Source organism: Gigantopelta aegis, chromosome 2 (assembly GCF_016097555.1).
Source record: "Gigantopelta aegis isolate Gae_Host chromosome 2, Gae_host_genome, whole genome shotgun sequence".
In the NCBI taxonomy this organism is placed as follows: domain Eukaryota; kingdom Metazoa; phylum Mollusca; class Gastropoda; order Neomphalida; family Peltospiridae; genus Gigantopelta; species Gigantopelta aegis.
Genome location: NC_054700.1, coordinates 35,375,195 through 35,394,389, shown reverse-complemented (window position 1 = coordinate 35,394,389; position 19,195 = coordinate 35,375,195). Strand labels below are relative to the sequence as shown.

At 33.7% G+C, this 19,195-nt stretch overlaps 1 protein-coding gene across 8 annotated transcripts in view; it reads left to right on the top strand.

The window, feature by feature from the left end:
* LOC121384511 (FERM domain-containing protein 5-like) overlaps window positions 1-19,195 on the top strand; it is a 118,684-nt gene that overhangs the window by 74,476 nt on the left and 25,013 nt on the right. For 4 of the 8 annotated variants that reach the window (XM_041514977.1, XM_041514962.1, XM_041514970.1 and 1 more), the window contains exons 9-14: window positions 1,809-1,872; window positions 3,045-3,068; window positions 4,588-4,602; window positions 13,929-14,017; window positions 15,781-15,858; window positions 16,946-17,014. In XM_041514977.1, the coding sequence (XP_041370911.1) occupies window positions 1,809-1,872; window positions 3,045-3,068; window positions 4,588-4,602; window positions 13,929-14,017; window positions 15,781-15,858; window positions 16,946-17,014 (339 nt within the window). The remainder of the gene's footprint in view (window positions 1-1,808; window positions 1,873-3,044; window positions 3,069-4,587; window positions 4,603-13,928; window positions 14,018-15,780; window positions 15,859-16,945; window positions 17,015-19,195) is intronic. The other 4 variants (XM_041514986.1, XM_041514948.1, XM_041514956.1 and 1 more) reach the window with 3 other exon arrangements.

Sequence of the window (19,195 nt, the reverse complement as noted above, 5' to 3'; positions counted from 1 at the left end):
CCGTCAGTGGGCTATTTCTCGCTCCATCCAGTGCACCACGACTGGTACATCAAAGGCTGTAGTATGTGCTATCCTGTCTATGGGATGGTGCATATAAAAGGTCCCTTGCTGCTAATCTAAAAGAGTAGCCCATGAAGTGGCGACAGCAGGTTTCTTCTCTCATTATCTGTATGGTTCTTAAACGACTCCTTATAACTGTAAATAAAATGTGTTGAGTGCATCATTAAATAAAAAATTTCCTTCATTCCTTCCATTGTGTTTTCATACTGTCAGAAGAGACAAAATTAGCAAAATATTGACACATCAAACTGTTATTTTCAGTGCCACTTGCTTGTGAGAAGGTCCTATGTTTGGTACCACAGATCACCTGCAAAAATAACTGTTACGATTAAATCACGCTAATTTCCAAATCTCTTCGGACATCAAACCCTGGTTAAATATCTGCAGGCCAACACTAAAAATACAGTGGTTACACAAACATTCCAATTTGCTTAATTTTTGTTTTGTTTTGTTTTGTTTTTTGTTTAAATATATTTTAAAAGTGATAGAAATAATAAACAATCTTGATATTGTTGATAAAATCAGTATGATGTTTTATCAACAGAGAAGTCTTTAATCCTAATGTTTAACTTTATAAAAGTCTCATATTTTAAAAATATGTCTATGTGATTCAAAAAGGCAAAATCTGTAATTTTATACACCTGTATAAACATGGGTTGTATTACAGTATGGTGTTGACTGTCCTTAAACTTTTCATTTGTGGGACATATCTTCTTTATCAGTTCATATAGAATAATCAAACCTTGCATGCAAGTTCAACTTGGGAAGGTGGTGTGTTACATACCACAACTGGGTCATCATGACCTATTTTTCTTGCATTTCTGCACATTAAAAAAAAACCTTGTTGAGACCATATCTTCCTTATTGATTATTCATATAGGATTATCAACCCTTGCATGCAAATACAACTTGGAATGGCGGTGTGTTGCATACAATAACTAGGTCACCATGACCTACTTTTCATGCATTATACAACATTAAAGAAAATCATTGTTCGAGGGCCATTTTTTCATCATCAATTCATATAGGTTGATTAAACCTTGCATACAATTACAACATAGGATGGTGGTATGTCGCATAGCAAATCTACGTCATCACAACCTACTTTTCAAACTTTACTGCACATTAAAGAAAATCCTTGTTCAGACCATATCTTCCTCATTAAGTCATATAGGATAATCAAACCTTTCATGAAAGTACAAGTTACAACTTGGGAGGATGGTGTGTTACGTATCATAACTGGGTCATCATGGCCTATTTTTCATACATTATTGCACCTTAAAGGAAATCCTTGTCCAGGCCATATCGTCCTTCTCAGTTGCAAGATTTCACAATTATACTCCAATCACATTGGTAAGACATTGTGTAATTTGTGTGCTTCTCCATCAAATACCTGATGAATATTTTTGTAACCCATTAGAGTGAAACCTCTCAAAACCGGACCCTCTGTAAACTGGAATTCCATCAAAACAATCAGTACAGAATGTAACCTCTCTCTACCAGACACCTCCCTATAATCAGACATTTTATTTGGTCCTGAGGGTGTCCGGTTTAGAGGAGTTTCACTGTATATGGTAATACCGCGCATGTGTGTGTGTGTGTGTGTGTGTGTGTGTGTGCGCGCGTGTGCGTGTGTGTGTGCGCGCGTGTGCGCGCGTGTGTGCGCGTGTGCCTGTGCTTGTGCGCGTGTGCGTGTGCGTGTGTGTGTATGTATGTATGTAGCTGTAAATGCTTTGGTTATGTTTCAGGAACCAGATTCGAAGAATAGCGTATGAGGGAAAGATGTTTATTGTTCATGTCAACATCTCGGAGGTAAATCTTACATACAGTGCATTTCTGAATATTTTCTTCAACATTTAAATTGTTGTCATGGAACTGTTGTAAAATATATATTTTACTTTGAATACGTGAACAGTAGTTTGAGGATATCGTAAAATGTTGTAGTATTTTTAAACATTCTCAGTTGTATTTAACTAGTAAAATATATTTTAAATATCAGTAACATTTAACTGTACATTTGACCCAGAGATCTTTCTAAAAACTGGTTGAATTGACCTGGAATGACCTTGTGAATGGTAATGTAACTTTAACATCTAGGAGCAGATAACTCTGAATTTTTTCAGATGATATATTTTACCAAGAAAAACTTTATTAAACTCTGGCCGCAGCTTTTAGTAGGTACCTTGCATTCGCTTGTAATTAATCATCTTTGGCCCTTTTAATGTAATTAATTATCATAGTGATATTTAATTCAGATAATTGTAATGATTTGGGGTTATGGTTGTAAAATTTCACAATACATCTTTTGAGACGATTTTACAAAAATGTCTACTCGTGTTAAAGGTTTTATTTTGAGTTACTGGATTCTTTGGTTAGCATTGAAACTAATCAATTTTTTTTTTTTACACTGATTAGTTTAAAAATTGCTAGTAATAAAAAAAAAAAGCAGACTAACTAATTGTAGGGACAACACGTTCAATCATGGCATTAGATATTTTATTATGATGGTAGTGTTTTAGATATAAGATCAATTGCTAAGATAATTTCTAATTCAGAATCCGAAAAAGCTTTATCTGCTTGTCTTAAAGTAACATATCAGACAAAATCATTTTACCATTCATAGCATTTATGTCATTTGTCTACATATATTTTTATCTCATAGCTGTTTTAATGGTTTTTGCTGTGTATGAGAGCAAGTACAAAATAAATCTTTGAGAAACAAATAAATGACTGCATGTGCACCATAGGTCTTATGGTTTGATTTTTTGCATGTGTTAATCTTCACTTTGAATGTGGTTTTCATTCAGTGTTAAACAAAGACCAATTTTATTTAAATATATTTGGATGTTGCAACTTTATGACGTCTTAATCACACTCGTGATAAATGTCACTCATTATTATATTATACAGGAGATCTTTGTTGGTCTTGTTTTATTTTATTTTGTGTGTTGAGTTTGGTTTTTATTCGCACCCTTATTTTGCAGGATGAAGATACTCCACCCAAGAAGGTAAAGGTCTAGATGAGCAAATTAGCATGTTGTTAGATACAGTTGTAGGTAACTGTTTAGAAAATAGTATCCTGTCTGTTATGTTGTAAATAATAACAAAAATGTTTGTGATTTGCCAAGTTCTTTTGATTTTAATTTTTTTTGTTGGAGAGGGTGGATTCTTTTGTTTTAAAATTAAACTGCAAATAATGAATATAAATGGGGAAAAAAATCCAGTTAATTGTTTTAGAAAGTAGCGTATTTAGTGTGCCATATTTGAAAGATTTTTTAATAAAGCAGCAGTTGTGGTCAATTTCAAAAGGAAAACAGTTTGTCATATTTTAGTGCATGATCTGAGTCAGCCAGATCGTCTATGACAGTATTTAAACACTGTTGTTCTTGGGCTACTGTTATTTCATTCTTACAGGGGTTATTTCCCTTGAATACCGGCACTGTTTCCTTTGATTACTAGGGTTGTTTCCCCTTGTGCAGTTTCATGGGGGGAAAACAATCAAAATATTTCCTGTCAGATGATTTACGTGGTTTCAATCAGATAATGTGTTTTAAAAAATGACGTATAGCGGTGAGAATTGTACCATGTCAATACTACTAACTGCCTGCCCCACAGACTAACATAGACATAACCCTCTGATAAAGTCAGAGGTTGTGCCCACAACAGGTGTGCTTGAACAGTTCTCTGATGGAAGCATGCCAAGATTTACCCACACCCACTAACAATAGCTGGTTGTGATAGACCACAGGAGCTTTCTAGGTGGTTTCAAGTTTGTGGTTTTAACGATGTCCACCAAACACCACTGCAGTGGCTAAGCAAGCCCACTACACAACATATTGCAGGTGTGGAAACAAGGACTGGGATGTGGAACTGGATTGAAAGACTTGACATATGGGGAGTGTTGTTATAATAGATAGAAGTTTGGGGACTCCATACAAGAGGAAGAAAGATCTATTAGAATAATTTCACAGTTTACAAAATTATTACCAGCCGACTTAGTTCTGTTGTTAAAGGCTGTAGGTCAGATCATTTAAGAACAATTATATTTGTACAGAGATGCCATCATCTACACAAGTAAATGTATGATTCGTTATAGTTCTTTAAATGTGGTTACTTAAAAAAAAAATCATAAGACATTTGGTATGTGAATTCTGGCAATTTGTTTTTTTCATAAATTGACTTTGTACATTCTTTTTTTTCCTAAGTGTCCTACATTTACGTCCTACCTTTACTCTTTATTATAGTTGTAAAATAACCCCATAACATTACACTTGAATTATTATTTGTGGGTACCTGTGATGTATAGTTGACAGTTGATTGTTTGATAGGTCTAATCAGTGTTAGCATTTTTTTCTAGTTTTTGTTTACTTTTTTTTTGTAGAAAAGATTTGCTGTTCCACTCTGCACAGGAGCAATTTTAGTATATAATAAACATATCATTTGTAAATTATATATTGTAACCATTTGTGTGTAGCCTGTATCATACCATTTGTCTTTCATTCATTTTTCTCTCATGCTACCTAAAAGAGGAAGAAAGAAAAGGTGATGATTGAAGTATATTAAATATACTGGTACAGGGCTTGTATCACACCCACAATGCATTGCTGCGCATGTGCTCATGTGTCTAACTTTAAGCCTTGTGCTTTGGGTTGTTTTGTTTTTTAAATCCATATTCATCATCATTTAACTTGGCTAATATCATCATAAATTGGCAACCAGTATTTGTTTTTACACTTATTAAATCGGACAGTTACGGTATCTGCTTTCACTAGCAATCTTGTTACTATCATCATAATTGACATAATAGAAAACAGCAGTATCTTTTGCACTATTAAGCAAATAAGACATTATTTGCTTTCACTTTCAGTCTAGCTAATATCATAAATTGACATAATAAAAAAAAAAGCTATCTTTTTTACACAATAAAAAAATCAGTCAGTTCTTTGCTTTCACTAGAAATCTAGCTAACAACATCATAAATTGACATAATAGAAAACAACTGTTTTTGCTCTCTGTTAAAAAATATTTACTTTTGACTTTCACTAGCATTATATTTTATAGAACACTAATATCCTTTTAATTATTTTAATTTCTGCTGTTGATTTTTTATATTAAAATAGGAATATAAATTTCATAATAAAATATTATTTACTAATTGTTTTAATGAGATTGTTTTATAAATAAGTATTATATAATAATCAATTATAATACAACCATTTGAAGATGCATTGTTGTTTTTTTTTATGCCAAAGTCTACACACAAAAAAAGAAGAGAAAACAGTCTTAATTCAACAGATTTGTAAGAATGAATCTGATAGGTCTAAAATCAAGTGTAGTAAAATCAGCATCTGAAAAATGCTGTTATAATGGTTTGTTTGACAACATGTGACGACGCTAACGGAAATACCGAAGTAAATAATGGCAGCTATGCCATATGCTGAAACATTTCAATGTATGCATTATTATTATTATTATTATTATTGACCGGCCTCGGTGGTGTCATGGTTAGGCCATCGGTCTACAGGCTAGTAGGTACTGGGTTCGGACCCCAGTCGTGGAATGGGATTTTTAATCCAGATACCGACTCCAAACCCTGAGTGACTGCTCCACACGGCTCAATGGGTAGGTGTAAACCACTTGCACTGACCGTTGATCCATAACTGGTAACAAAGGCCATGGTTTGTGCTATCCTGCCTGTGGGAAGCGCAAATAAAAGATCCCTTGCTGCCTGTCGTAAAAGAGTAGCCTATGTGGCGACAGCGGGTTTCCTCTAAAACAGTGTCAGAATGACCATATGTTTGATGTCCAATAGCCAATGATAAAATAAAAAATCAATGTGCTCTAGTGGCGTCGTTAAATAAAACAAACTTCACTTTATTATTATTATCATTGTTATCAAGCACTTGTCACAATAAGTGTTTAGAACAAGTAAAATGATTCCAATTTGTAATAATGGTTGAGTGTTTTATCATTACTAAAACAATAAATTAAAAACAATAGTAATATTACACATTGGTAATACACATAAAATCATATTAAACAAATTAACTAGCACTGGAATTATTGTATGTGGATGATTTGAAACAAGACTGTGGTGACCCATTTTTTGTTAGTGCTGCATTCATTTTGAAAAATAGTAACATGAGTACATTTTTTTTTTAAATGCATAGGTTATTGAATTAGACCTTTTTGCGGATATCGCAGTAAAACTGTTGTGACAGTGAAACCAGCATTAACATCTGTAAATGGTGAAATACAACAGAGTTAATCCTAATTATACATAGCCATATCACAAAACACAATAGGTTTATGCCCCAATTTAAATTTTATATCTATATGCAATATTGTACAGTATACACAAATGTACATCTGTATATGGTTTGGTTTTGAGGAAATTAACCTTTGAAGAATGCACTTTTGACTTTGTTTCATTTATATTGCAAATGTATGTACTTTTTGACATTTCTAGATATTGTTAATCTGATGTATCTCATTTCAACACATGTACGTTCGTCATCTGATATTGTACATGTTGGTATGTTGTCATGGTATTGTAAAATCATAATGTTGCGTGAAGCTGCATTACAAAACGAGAGAGATATTTTAGTCCAGTGATGTTATTTATTTTTAAATTTGTTTTCTATTAAAGAAAAATGTGTATGTATATTGATAAGTTTTGTCTGTCAGTCTGTCCGTACATATGTCTACCCAATACTCAAAAAAGATGTATAATTCTGCATAATTGGTGGATCTAGGGGGAAAACATTTTTAAAGGGGGAGGGGCAAAACTAAAGGGAAACGGGTACATGTATAAATTTGTCAAAAGGGCATCCCAGTGCAAAACAATTGTAATAAAAAATAGGATTACTTGAATATTTTTATTTGGTGGAAGGTGGGGAGGGGCAGATTTGCCTCTGCATAAAATCCATTATATCGTCGGTAATAATTGAAGGTCGAACTGTGTGGTGAGATGCTTGTTTTTGTCATGATTTTTGGGGGGGGGGGTTGGGGGGGAGGATATGTATCATCATCAATCGTAAATGATAACATTGATAATTAACGATAACATACAAGTATCATTTCGAAGAAATTCTGTAAACATGTGGGAATTCAAAATGTGTTAAAAAGAAACATTAACCTTTTAAGGATAGTGGATCATCAGTTGCTATTAATTCGAGCTTGAGTATATAAAAAGGAAAATGTTGTTAGCATATACAGAGGATATACATCAAAGTGCAACAGGTCCACATAGAAGACAGCAGGGTGGGTCAATAAAGACATAGGGCATAGTACCCTTCTGTTTCACACTAAGGAAAACACTGCCAGTTCCATGTATTTATTTAAATATTTACTAAAAGGTTCATATGTGTGTTCTGGCCATAAACAATAAACAGATTTTTTATAAACAATATTTAAAAAATTCCCTTAATATATAAAACATCCGAATTTCACTTTAAATTTATGACGTTGTAATGGATGACTAATTGAGAAAGTCTATTCCGTTAGAACTAATTCTTTTCTTTCTTTAGTACTATAATTAAACAAACATACTAAAAATCCTCATTTAATCCTCTATAAAAATCATTATCAGAATTGTTTGAGTTATCTTTCAATCCAATTTTTTTTTTTTTTTTTTTTTTCATTTACTGTTTTTACTTGCATGTTGCAAGTTAAATATTGTATATGCACTTATGTCTACAATTATTGCTATTGCAACCAAGTGGGTATACTTTTTTTTTTATATTGTTTGATATCATATTTTTGTCCAGGGTTCTTTACAGTATATTCACTTCAAAATTTTATTAATTAATAGGGATTTCACCTGCCATTTGTTTATTATGTTGATAACAGGAATAACATCAGGCCATATTAATTTTGTTTATCGTCCGAATATGTTAGTTAATTGTTAGGAAAGTAATTCTTATTGCTTTATGTAGTATTATGCTGTTTAAAAGGTTTCTTTATAATGGTTGTAAAAAAATATAGATATATCAATATATTTAAAGATTTATCATTTTCAAAAGTAGATTCATATGCTATACACCAGTAGTTTGAATTATATTTAGGTCACATTTAAAGTCACAGACCCAAGTTTCAACCCATGAAAATTAACACTTAAGTTTGGTAAAGGGGCGTTCTCATTACGCGATTAGTCGTATCGACTTGTTGCATGCGATCCAATCATACCGTGAGAACACCTAAATCGGAACGACTTAGTCTTGTATGACAATTCATGTCAGAATCGTACCGATTAGAACAAGTTCTATTTCTCACAGCAAATCGTAAGCTCTCGGCCAATCAAATCACATTTAAAGTACAACCATTTAGTTTTGTCACTTCCGTGTTTTTTCATTTGCTTATAAACATGTCAAAATGTCCAGATTTCATGGGTCCTTAAAACCCTATTATTGTCCAGATGTGGTCAGTAATTGTTTTGTTACATACTGTCATCAGTAAATTGTCTACATTGCACTTACCGTTAAATATTTTTAAACTGATGAGCTTTGTTTGACATCAACAAATCTTATGACGTAATGTCTTGCCACCCACACGATTCAAGTCGCTATGACAAATCGCATGCAACAAGTCAGTGTGACTAATAGAGGGAAATAAGAGTGTGTAATGCTTAAAGGGGAAAATACCCTTTAAAAATAGATTAGAGCTTGTCTCCATAACCCATTACTCGTTCCGGCCAGTGCACCACAACTTGTATATATCAAAGGCCGTGGTATGTACTACCCTGTCTGTGGGATGGTGCATATAAAAGATCCCTTGCTGCTAATCGAAAAGAGTAGCCCATGAAGTGGCGAACAGCGGGTTTCCTCTCTCATTATCGGTGTGATCCTTAACCATATGTCTGACGCCATATAACCGTAAATACAATGTTGAGTGCGTTGTTAAATAAAACATTTCTTTCTTTCATAACCAGTACTTCTCAGAAGTATATGCATTTCTTAAAATATGCGTAAATGTATTTCGTGGTATTACAAATACCAGGATGAAAAACACATTGGATATACGGCAATTAATCATCTAGACCATAAAATCTAAGTAATGTCCGATTCCAAGTGTTTAAAATGGATTGAATAATGAAAAATGGATTGAATAGTGAAAAATGGATTGAATAGTGAAAAATGGATCGAATAATGAAAAATGTGTCGCAGGGTTTAAAAACTAGGGTCTGTCTCTTTAACCTTTTCATGCCTCTGACATTGGTAAAGACAATAGTTTCTCTCAAACATCACTCACACAAATTTAGTTTTGTGTAACCCATTTGCCATCTGCATGTTAAATGTATAACATTTGTTTGGTGGTGGAAATGGTATTTAACTCAGTTGGTAGAGCACCCGCCTGAGGTGAATGGGTCGTAGGATCAAACCACCTTGGCAGACCCATTGGGGTTTTCCCCCCATTCAAACCATTGCTCCATGACTGGTGTATCAAGGGTTGTGATATGTGCTGACCTGTCTGGAAAAGTGACTATAAAATCCCTTGCTGCTAATGTGAAAGAGGAGAACATTGTGTGATGGCAGCAGGTTTCCTCTCTCATTATCTGATGGGCGGGACGTAGCCCAGTGGTACAGCGCTCGCTCGATGCGCGGTCGGTCTGTGATCAATCCCCGTCGGTGGGCCCATTGGGCTATTTCTCACTCCAGTCAGTGCACCACGGCTGGTATATCAATGGCTGTGGTATGTACTACCCTGTCTGTGGGATGATGCATATAAAAGATACCTGCCAGTCGAAAAGAGTAGCCCATGAAGTGGCAACAGCGGGTTTCCTCTCTCAATATCTGTGTGATCCTTAACCATATGTCTGATGCCATATAACCGTAAATAAAATGTGTTGAGTGCGTCGTTAAATAAAAACATTTCTTTCCTTCCTCTCAATATCTGTGTGGTGGTTAGCCATATGTCTGATGTCATATAACCATAATTAAAATGTGTTGAGTGCATTGTTAAATAAATAAATAAAACATTCCTTCCCTCCTTCCTCTGAAGACTACGAGTCAGAATTACTAAATGTTTGACATCCAACAGCCGATGATTTATAAACCAATGTGCTTTAGTGGTGTCGTTAAACAAAACTGTTTTTCATTTATATACCCCATTGGGCTATTTCTAGTTCCAGCCAGTCCATCATGACTGGTATGTGCATTCCTTCCTGTCTGTGGAATGGTGCATATAAAAGTTCCATTGCTACTAATGAAAAAATGTAACGTGTTTCCTCTTGGAACTAGACATGTTTGACATCTAGTAGCCAATGATTAATACATCAGTATGCTCTAGTGGTATTGTTAAACAAAACAAACAATGTTTTTCTTGTAACACATAAATGGCTTTTGTACATTTTTAATTCTCAGAAGTACTATTTAAGAAACATTTAACACACACAAATTATGTTAATACAGCTTTTACATCTGTAGCAGTAGATTCACATACACATATACTATATGCAGACATTTTGGTATTTGAGATGGAATCATAGATACAAAGTAGATAGAAAAGGACTTTGTAGCATGAAAATGTTTCACCCGAATATGTAATAAGTACCCGTCGCGTACATTTGTATACACTGCTAGTTGGTGTGGAATATTACCTGGGATGTATTTTTGGGATGAGTACGGCCAAGCCGAGGAAAACTAACATTGTAGCATGAAAATGTTTCACCCGAATATATAATAAGTACCCGTCGCGTACATTTGTATACACTGCTAGTTGGTGTGGAATATTACCTGGGATGTATTTTTGGGATGAGTACGGCCAAGCCGAGGAAAACTAACATTGTAGCATGAAAATGTTTCACCCGAATATATAATAAGTACCCATCGCGTACATTTGTATACACTGCTAGTTGGTGTGGAATATTACCTGGGATGTATTTTTGGGATGAGTACGGCCAAGCCGAAGGAAAACTAACATTCTAGCATGTTAGCTATGAAAGCAGTGAGAACAAAATGGCAGCTCAAGATGAGAAACTGCAGGTACATGTATCATTGTATGACTTCAGAGCATCCAAAATATGAATATTTCCAGAGGTCAAGCTTCTTCACTTTGAATCAGTGTTTAAGGCACAGATGTTAAAAGAGCCATTATAACGTAATTACTGGTATGTTATTACAGTTATAAGAGGAACATTTTGCAAAAATTTAAATGGCCATCCATTTTATGATATCTGGTTTAAAAAGTCCTGCAAACATTTTTGTTTTGGGATAAACCACCTCACCTTCAAATAAAAAATGGCTACCTATCTACATACACACATTCATTTTCCGTTCTTTCGTCATCCCACCGACATTTCTCAAGATGAGATATTTGGCCGAGCAGTCAATTCTTTTTATTTTTGGCTTGTAATTTTTTATTAATTAAAAAAAAAAAAATTCTATTAACTTTTTTACTAATTGCTATTTTCAAAATTCTGCCCATTTTCAACTCTACCCACATACCCCCACCCACCCCATCCCGAGTCAGGATCACCGATCTTAGTGGAGGTCGCCCTCTGGATGGGCGTGTTCGAAACCCTAGTGGTATATGGGCATGTTAAACTAGTTATCTATCTATCTATCTATCAAGATGAGCACTTTAAACCATTTTTTTTTATATACTCGTACATGTAAACAGGCAGTCATTTGGTTATTTCAAATCTCAACCTAAATATACACGTTATCTTGATTATAGATTTGTATTTACAGATGGTGGAACAGGCCATTGTTATTAGTTTTCAGCAGCAAAGTAAATTCAAAATGCTCCACAGACAACATATGTGGGGGCCATTCAACAGTTATGTAACACAAAATTTGGCATTTTTTATACCCCTCTCCCATGTAATGTTTACGGTTTAGTAACAATAAGTCCACTCGCCCCATTTCACATTTACCATGTACATAGAGCTTATCAGCACCACTACACACCAAGCTTTCACTCTTGTGACATTTAAAAAAATTCTATATTGATATTGTTTTGCTTCTCTTCATGTTTGTTTGGTTGGGTTATACATACTAGATGAAACATCATCCATTACAGAATAAAATATTTATGACTGACTACATTTTATTTTATAAATAAAAATAAGACCGTATTTTTTTTTAAATGTTACCTACCACCTGACAAACGCCTCTTCCTTCGTCCATAATGTTTAGTAACACATCCCATGATACCCCCCCCCCCCCCCCCAAGTCCATTATGTACTTGTTAAAACAGCCTCTTTGTTTAGTATCAACACTTCTCATCTTTTAACAATCATTATATAGATGCATCAACTAAAAAAGAGCAATTTGCATTAAACTGGGTGTGGATTAAATATTCATTAAAATCCCATTTGTTGAACAAATTATTTGTTAAGCTTGTTTACAAATAGAAATTAAAATTAATTTTGGAAATGTAGAATCAAAATTGTATAATTTTTTTACACCAGGCTTTATATATAACTTAGCTTGTTTCCTTGTAATCATAGAAAAGGACTATATGCATGTACTAATATACATGTATAATCATTAAGTTTTGCAAATGTGTTTTTGTATTATCAGTGTCACACGATGGTATGAAGAAAAATATGATTGATTGTTGAGAATAAATTAATTTGTGACACTGACATTGCAATAACATCAAATAACTTGTATACAGTCAGACCTCGTTACAACGACCATGTTTGTCCCTAGGTCACTTTGTTGTTATATCGAAATTGCCGGTGTATCGAATTCTCATGAGTTATCTCCATTGCCAAAATAACGTAATAAAAGATACTAATTAATATTAACTGATGACTGAATAATTTATGCATTGCAATTATCAAAAACAACAAATACACGTACATATATTAAATATATTTAAAAAAAACATCATTAAATGTATTAAACAAGGCACATTCACCGTCAGTCCAATTAAGACACCTACGATTGGTACCTGTTTCGTTTACAAAGTATCATGAAAATAGAAGATTTTATTGTTCGAAGTTAATCCTGTAATTGGTTAACTAAAGGCTTATTTGCAAAAAGCAATACATGTCTACAGATTTCACAGACATCGGTAGCTCAGACAGCATGTGACACAGTTGGCTCACTACGAGATCAAGGATTCTAAGTGACTGTGTGTGTACTGCCAATGTGCTACGGTATCTGTGATTATGTAATGTCGTTGTAAAGAGGTCTTTTCAGACGTCAGATGGACGTTTGGTCCTAATTTGCTCTGTCGGTGTCAGAAGGTGTGAATTCCGGTGTAATGAACAGAATAACACTGATGTACGTTTATTCCCGACAATTTGTGGTCGGATGGTGTAAATGTCGTAGTAACGACGGTCGTTGTAACGAGGTCTGACCGTACATGTATGTAGTTCTTAAATATAGTCTTTTTTTAAAAACAAAATACTTTAAATTCCTGAAGTACATGAAGAAAATATTACTAGAATATTAATAACATACACTTTTAATTCAAAATATGTTAAAAGTCATACAAAATGTGAAATGTAAATTTATTTGTATATTTTTTTAAAACCAAAAATAGTCTGGCATATTAAACTGCTTTGAGTATTAAATGTTACATTACTATATTTTACATAATTCCAAATATATTAATTATTAATTATAATTAGTACTGAAAATAAAAATAATATTTACATTTTCTCTTTAAAAGTTTACAATTACCGGTACATGTAGTAGTATTTGTTTTTGTTTGTAATTTTGAAATATCGGAGCATGTTACTTTATATTTTATATTAAAATTGTTGACAATATCGGTATTTCATTGGAATATTTTTTAGATTTCCATAGTCTGATACTAAATTTATATATGGTACAGGCAGCTGGTATCTAGATATATAATTTTTTTAAATTGTGGATTTTGATCATATTTTTGTAATCGTTTTATTTTTTCAGAAGCAACAACCGATTGGCTACAAGTGTTCGACTGTCGCGGCTTGCAAGTATCTATGGCGATGTGCCGTCGAACAGCAGCTGTTTTTTACGTATGTCACCCAGTTTTTGTTGTGTCCCGATAGAATTACAAACTTTCTAGTGTTGTACAATTTACTTTTTTCTGATTGGATGTAGCAAAGAAATCTAAACTTTGATAAACATCGGAAAATAATGTCATTACATCAAATAAAAAATAAAAATAAATAATAATAAAAAAATTCCAGTGTTGTATGTATGATTTACTCTTTTATGATTGGATGTAGCAAAGAAATCTGAATCTTATTCTTTGATAAACATCGGAAAATGATGTCATTACATCAAATAGAACAAAAAAACAGCAACAAAAAACAAAAACAAAAAAAACAACTTTCCAGTTTTGTACGATGTATTCTTTTCTGATTGGATGTAGCAAAGAAATTTGAATCTTATCCTTTAATAAACATCGGAAAATGATGTCATTACATCAAATAGAAAAAAAGAAAAAAAAAGATATTCATTGTTGTATGATGTACTCTTTTTTTGATTGCATATAGCAAAGAAATCTGAATGTTATCCTTTGATAAACATTAGAAAATGATGTCATTACATCAAATAGAACATAGTTTTGAAAACCAGGTCATGGAGGTGATGTTAGAAAGTTTGATTTATGTGTATTTTAATGAAATACATGTAAGTTGTGTTGTTGATGATTAATAAGAATTGTTTGTCATGTTTCGTAAATCGTTTTGGGGTGGGAAATATCTTGATGGAAGATTATTCATCTGAGGCATGCAGTGCTTTAGATGTAATACTAATTTGGGCACAACAGCTTTTTGGGGTTTTTTCGTCTGTTCTGAGCACAATAATGTTAACAGCTGCAGAAGGGTAGTAGGAATATTGAGAAATGTATTGCAAGTTATTTTAATGTAATTACAGCTCAACATTTCTGTGGTTTGGGACGGGATGTAGCCTAGTGGTAAAGCACCCGCTTGATGCACAGGCGGTCTAGGATCAATCCCCGTCACTGAGCATATTAGGTTATTTCCACGACTGGTATGTCATAGGTTGTGGTATGTGCTATCCTGTCTGTGGGAAAGAGCATATAAAAGATCCCTTGCTGCATTATGAAAAATGTAGCAGGTTTCCTCTGATGACTTGTCAGAATTACCAAATGTTTGATATCCAATAGCCGATGATTAAGTAATCAGTGTGCTCTAGTGGTGTCATTAAACAAAAAACATAACTGGAGGTGAAATGTTTTCAGGTTAACATGGTTATTCTTGCTTTGAGCGTGACTTGGTGAAGTATAAAAAATGAACGCAATGTTTTATTTAACGATGCACTCAACACATTGTATTTACAAGTTATATGGCGTCAGACATATGGTTAAGGACCACACAGATATTGAGAGCGGAAACCTGCTGTTGCCACTTCATGGGCTACTCTTTTCGATTAGCAGCAAGGGATCTTTTATATGCACCATCCCACAGACAGGGTAGTACATACCACAGCCTTTGATGTACCAGTCGTGGTGCACTGGCTGGAACAAGAAATGGCCCAGTGGGCCCACTGATGGGGATTGATCTCACACCGACCACGCATCAAGTGAGCGCTGTACCACTGGGCTACGTCTTGTCCCTGGTGAAGTCTAAAGCCCTGGAATCATGGGATGCAGCCCCTCGTTATAGTTGGTGGATTTTCCTGTTAAAGCAGTCAAATATTGTGACTAACTCCTACATGTAACTTTCTGGTGTAAAATGTTTTCTTTGAATCACTCCCTGTAATAATTTTACCTTTTACAGCTAATGAATATTCATGAGTGTTTTTGTTACAGCCTGTCGACATCTCTGAATGCCCCGAAGATTCGTTCTGGAGGCTCTCTCCTGTCACGTGGATCCAAGTTCCGATTTAGGTAATACTATCCTGACAGTTAGATCTGTTTTGGTATAGATCATGTGATTATTATTAATAAGTTCCAATTTAGGTAATACTATCCTGACAGTTAGCTCTGTTTTGGTGTAGATCATATTATTATTATTATTATTATGAATAAGTTCCAATTTAGGTAATACTTTCCTGACAGCTTTGTTTTGGTGTAGATCATATTATTATTATTATTATGAATAAGTTCCAATTTAGGTAATACTTTCCTGACAGTTAGCTTTGTTTTTGTACAGATCATATTATTACTATTATGAATAATAAGTTCCAATTTAGGTAATACCTTCCTGACAGTTAGCTCTGTTTTCGTACAGATCATATTATTATGAAGAAGTTCTGATTTAGGTAATACTTTCCTGACAGCTCTGTTTTTTGTACTGATCATATTACAAAGAATAAATTCCAATGTAGATAATACTTTCCTGACAGCTCTGTTCTAGTACAAATCATAATATTATGATGAATAGGTTCTGATTTAGGTAATACTGTCCTCTATTTTGGTACAGAACATATTATTATTATGAATAAGTTCCGATTTAAGCAATACTATCCTAACATTATGTAAATCATGTCATGGATGTTAGAAACTTATTTATGTATATTTTTAACTAATTAAGTTGTATTTGTAATTATAAAAAAAAGGTAATGTTTTGTGAATTTATCAATGAAATTTTCCATCAGTGATAAGTTAATTGAGATCAGTTCCCAGAGCACAGCATTTTTAAACATTTATTTTATAAATTAAAAGTATAAAAGCCTAAATATTTTTGGCACTCTGTATATAGAGCTTATAAGTACTTGTATGTCCTGTTGAACCATTGCACCATCCTTGCTTCATTAAAGTTGAAGAATGCTGTAAATGGTGCAGTGAAATCCCTCTAAACTGGACACCAACCAAACCAAGTAGATCGTCCCTTTTTTAGAGGTATCTGGTTTAGAGAGTTTCTGTAGTGATATTTATTAAGGGACAGTAAAAAAAAACCATCTGGTTTTGAGGGAATTTCAGTCTGATTGTGATAGGTTTTGATGTATGTATTTTCATTTTTGGTGTTTTTCAGTGGTCGGTGTCAGATGGAAGCATATTCGGCAAGTGAAAACATCAAGAGGTCAGAGCCTAACTTTCCCAGGCTAGTAGTCTTCTAGTCTTCTTGTGCTACTAATTGCATCAGGCTTGTAATATGTTCAAAAAACTACTTACGTCGTTAATTTAAAAAACAAAAATCAACATCTATTGTCTTAGCATACAGATTTTTGGATGTAGAAATAAAATTAGTAAGTATTTCATTTACAATATTTTTTTTCTATGAATATTTAAATGAAAATTAATAAATTTGTCAAAAAAATTAAGTAATTACCTTTTTGCCCTTCTATTATTAAAATAAAGAATGTTATTAACATAGAAAATAAGTAGAGAAAACTGGCTTTGTCTTAACTGAACATTGCCATGGCTATGTTAAAATTAATGTATTATTTTAAACCCCCACATACTTATATTCATAAAGATTATAGTAATAAAGCATGAGCTGTTTAAAAAATAATAAAATTATGAAATCGATAACTTTCAAAATTCAATTACCTAAAACATTATAATAAAATTTATTATAACTGATATTAAAAACTCATAAAGTAAATTAAACAATATGAAAAATATATATTTTTTGTTCCCCATTTACAATATAAAACATAATATAAAACATAATTTGTATTCAATTTTATATATAAACTTTTAAAAATAAAATGATTAAATTTGTCCTAAGCTTTGAAATAATTTTCAAAAATCAATATTAAAAACACATAAATTTGCACTATGTTTACTTAATATACTTGTTATTAAAATGACTGTTTTTGATTAAAATTGCAAGTAGCATCATACAGTTATTAGTTTGATTGCAGAGGTAAGCCTGGTTTCTTTTAAAATGCCTGAAAAATCTTTAGCAGATAACTAACAGTAACACTGTTTGTCTGCTAGCATCATGTCCTGTGCTTATAAAACCCCTTCAGTTGGCACTCAAGTTCACAGTCACTGGTATCTTCCAAACTTCATTGTACACAGTGGAAGGTGTGTGATTTAGCGCAGTTGGTAAAGCGTGAGCCTGAGGCATATGGGTCACAGGATCAAACCTCCTTAGTGGACCCATAGAGGGTTTTTCCAATGTGCTAACCAGTGTCCAATGTCTTTTTTTTTATAAAAGAAATTCTCGTTCCCGAGTGCATATCAACTGGTCAAAGGCCGTGGTATGTGCTTTCCTGTCTGTGGGAAGATGCATATAAAAGATCCCTTGCTGCATTAGGAAAAATGTAGTGGGTTTCCTCTGATGACTACAAGTCAGAATTACTAAATGTTTAACATCCAATAGCCAGTGATTAATTAATCAATGTGCTCTGGTGGTGTCATTAAAGAAAACAAATTTTGTTTATATCAAAGGTTGTTCTATGTGCTGTCCTGCCAAAGAAAATACACATAAAAGATCCCTTGTTGCAAATGGAAAAAATGCAGTGGGCTTTCTCTGAATGGTCTGTTTCAGAATTATCAAATGTTCGACATCCAATAGCTGATGAGTAATTGAACAATATGCTCTAGTGGTGACCTTAAATAAAACTTTTATCTCAGAGATCCACAACTGGTATATCAAAGGTCATGATGTTTGCTGACTTGTCTATGGTAAAGTGCATATAAAAGACCCCATGTTGATTTTTCCTTGTGTCGAAGTTGAGCAAAGTTGGGTTTGGTTAGTGCTTGAATGATGTCGACATTACCAGTACTCTACAACTGGTATATCAAAGGCTGTGGGGTGTGCTGTCCTAACTCATAAGAATAAGTCCAAACTGTTTATGCCTAGACTGATTTTTAATTTATTTAGTAAATAAATTAGTGGCAGTCCTCTTTGTGGCAGTGCAAGAAGGATGTACTGTCCTATAAAGGATCTATAGACGAGGCACTAGATTCATGGAATCTACCCTCCTGTCCCGGAATTAGTCTCTGGCGAAGTCAGAGGCTAAGTCTGGGGTGGGCGTGCCTGAACCTTCGGGATATGGGCATGTAAATAGAGTTCTTCCTTCCATGGAATCAACCACTATTTTGTCATTGAGATTACTTAACTCATTTAGTACCTTTATCCACTTAAGGTCCAGACACATCTGTCCTGGACACAGTATCTGACATCACCAGTTGTTCTTCACAGGATAGATGTGCCTGAGACTGGACTCGAAGAGTTTTATAAGTACAGGTCTTTGAATAAGCCAGAGCAGAAAAATAAACAGCTCGATAGATGGTTCTTAACATTGCTTTAGTTCTCAATGTTGTCTGC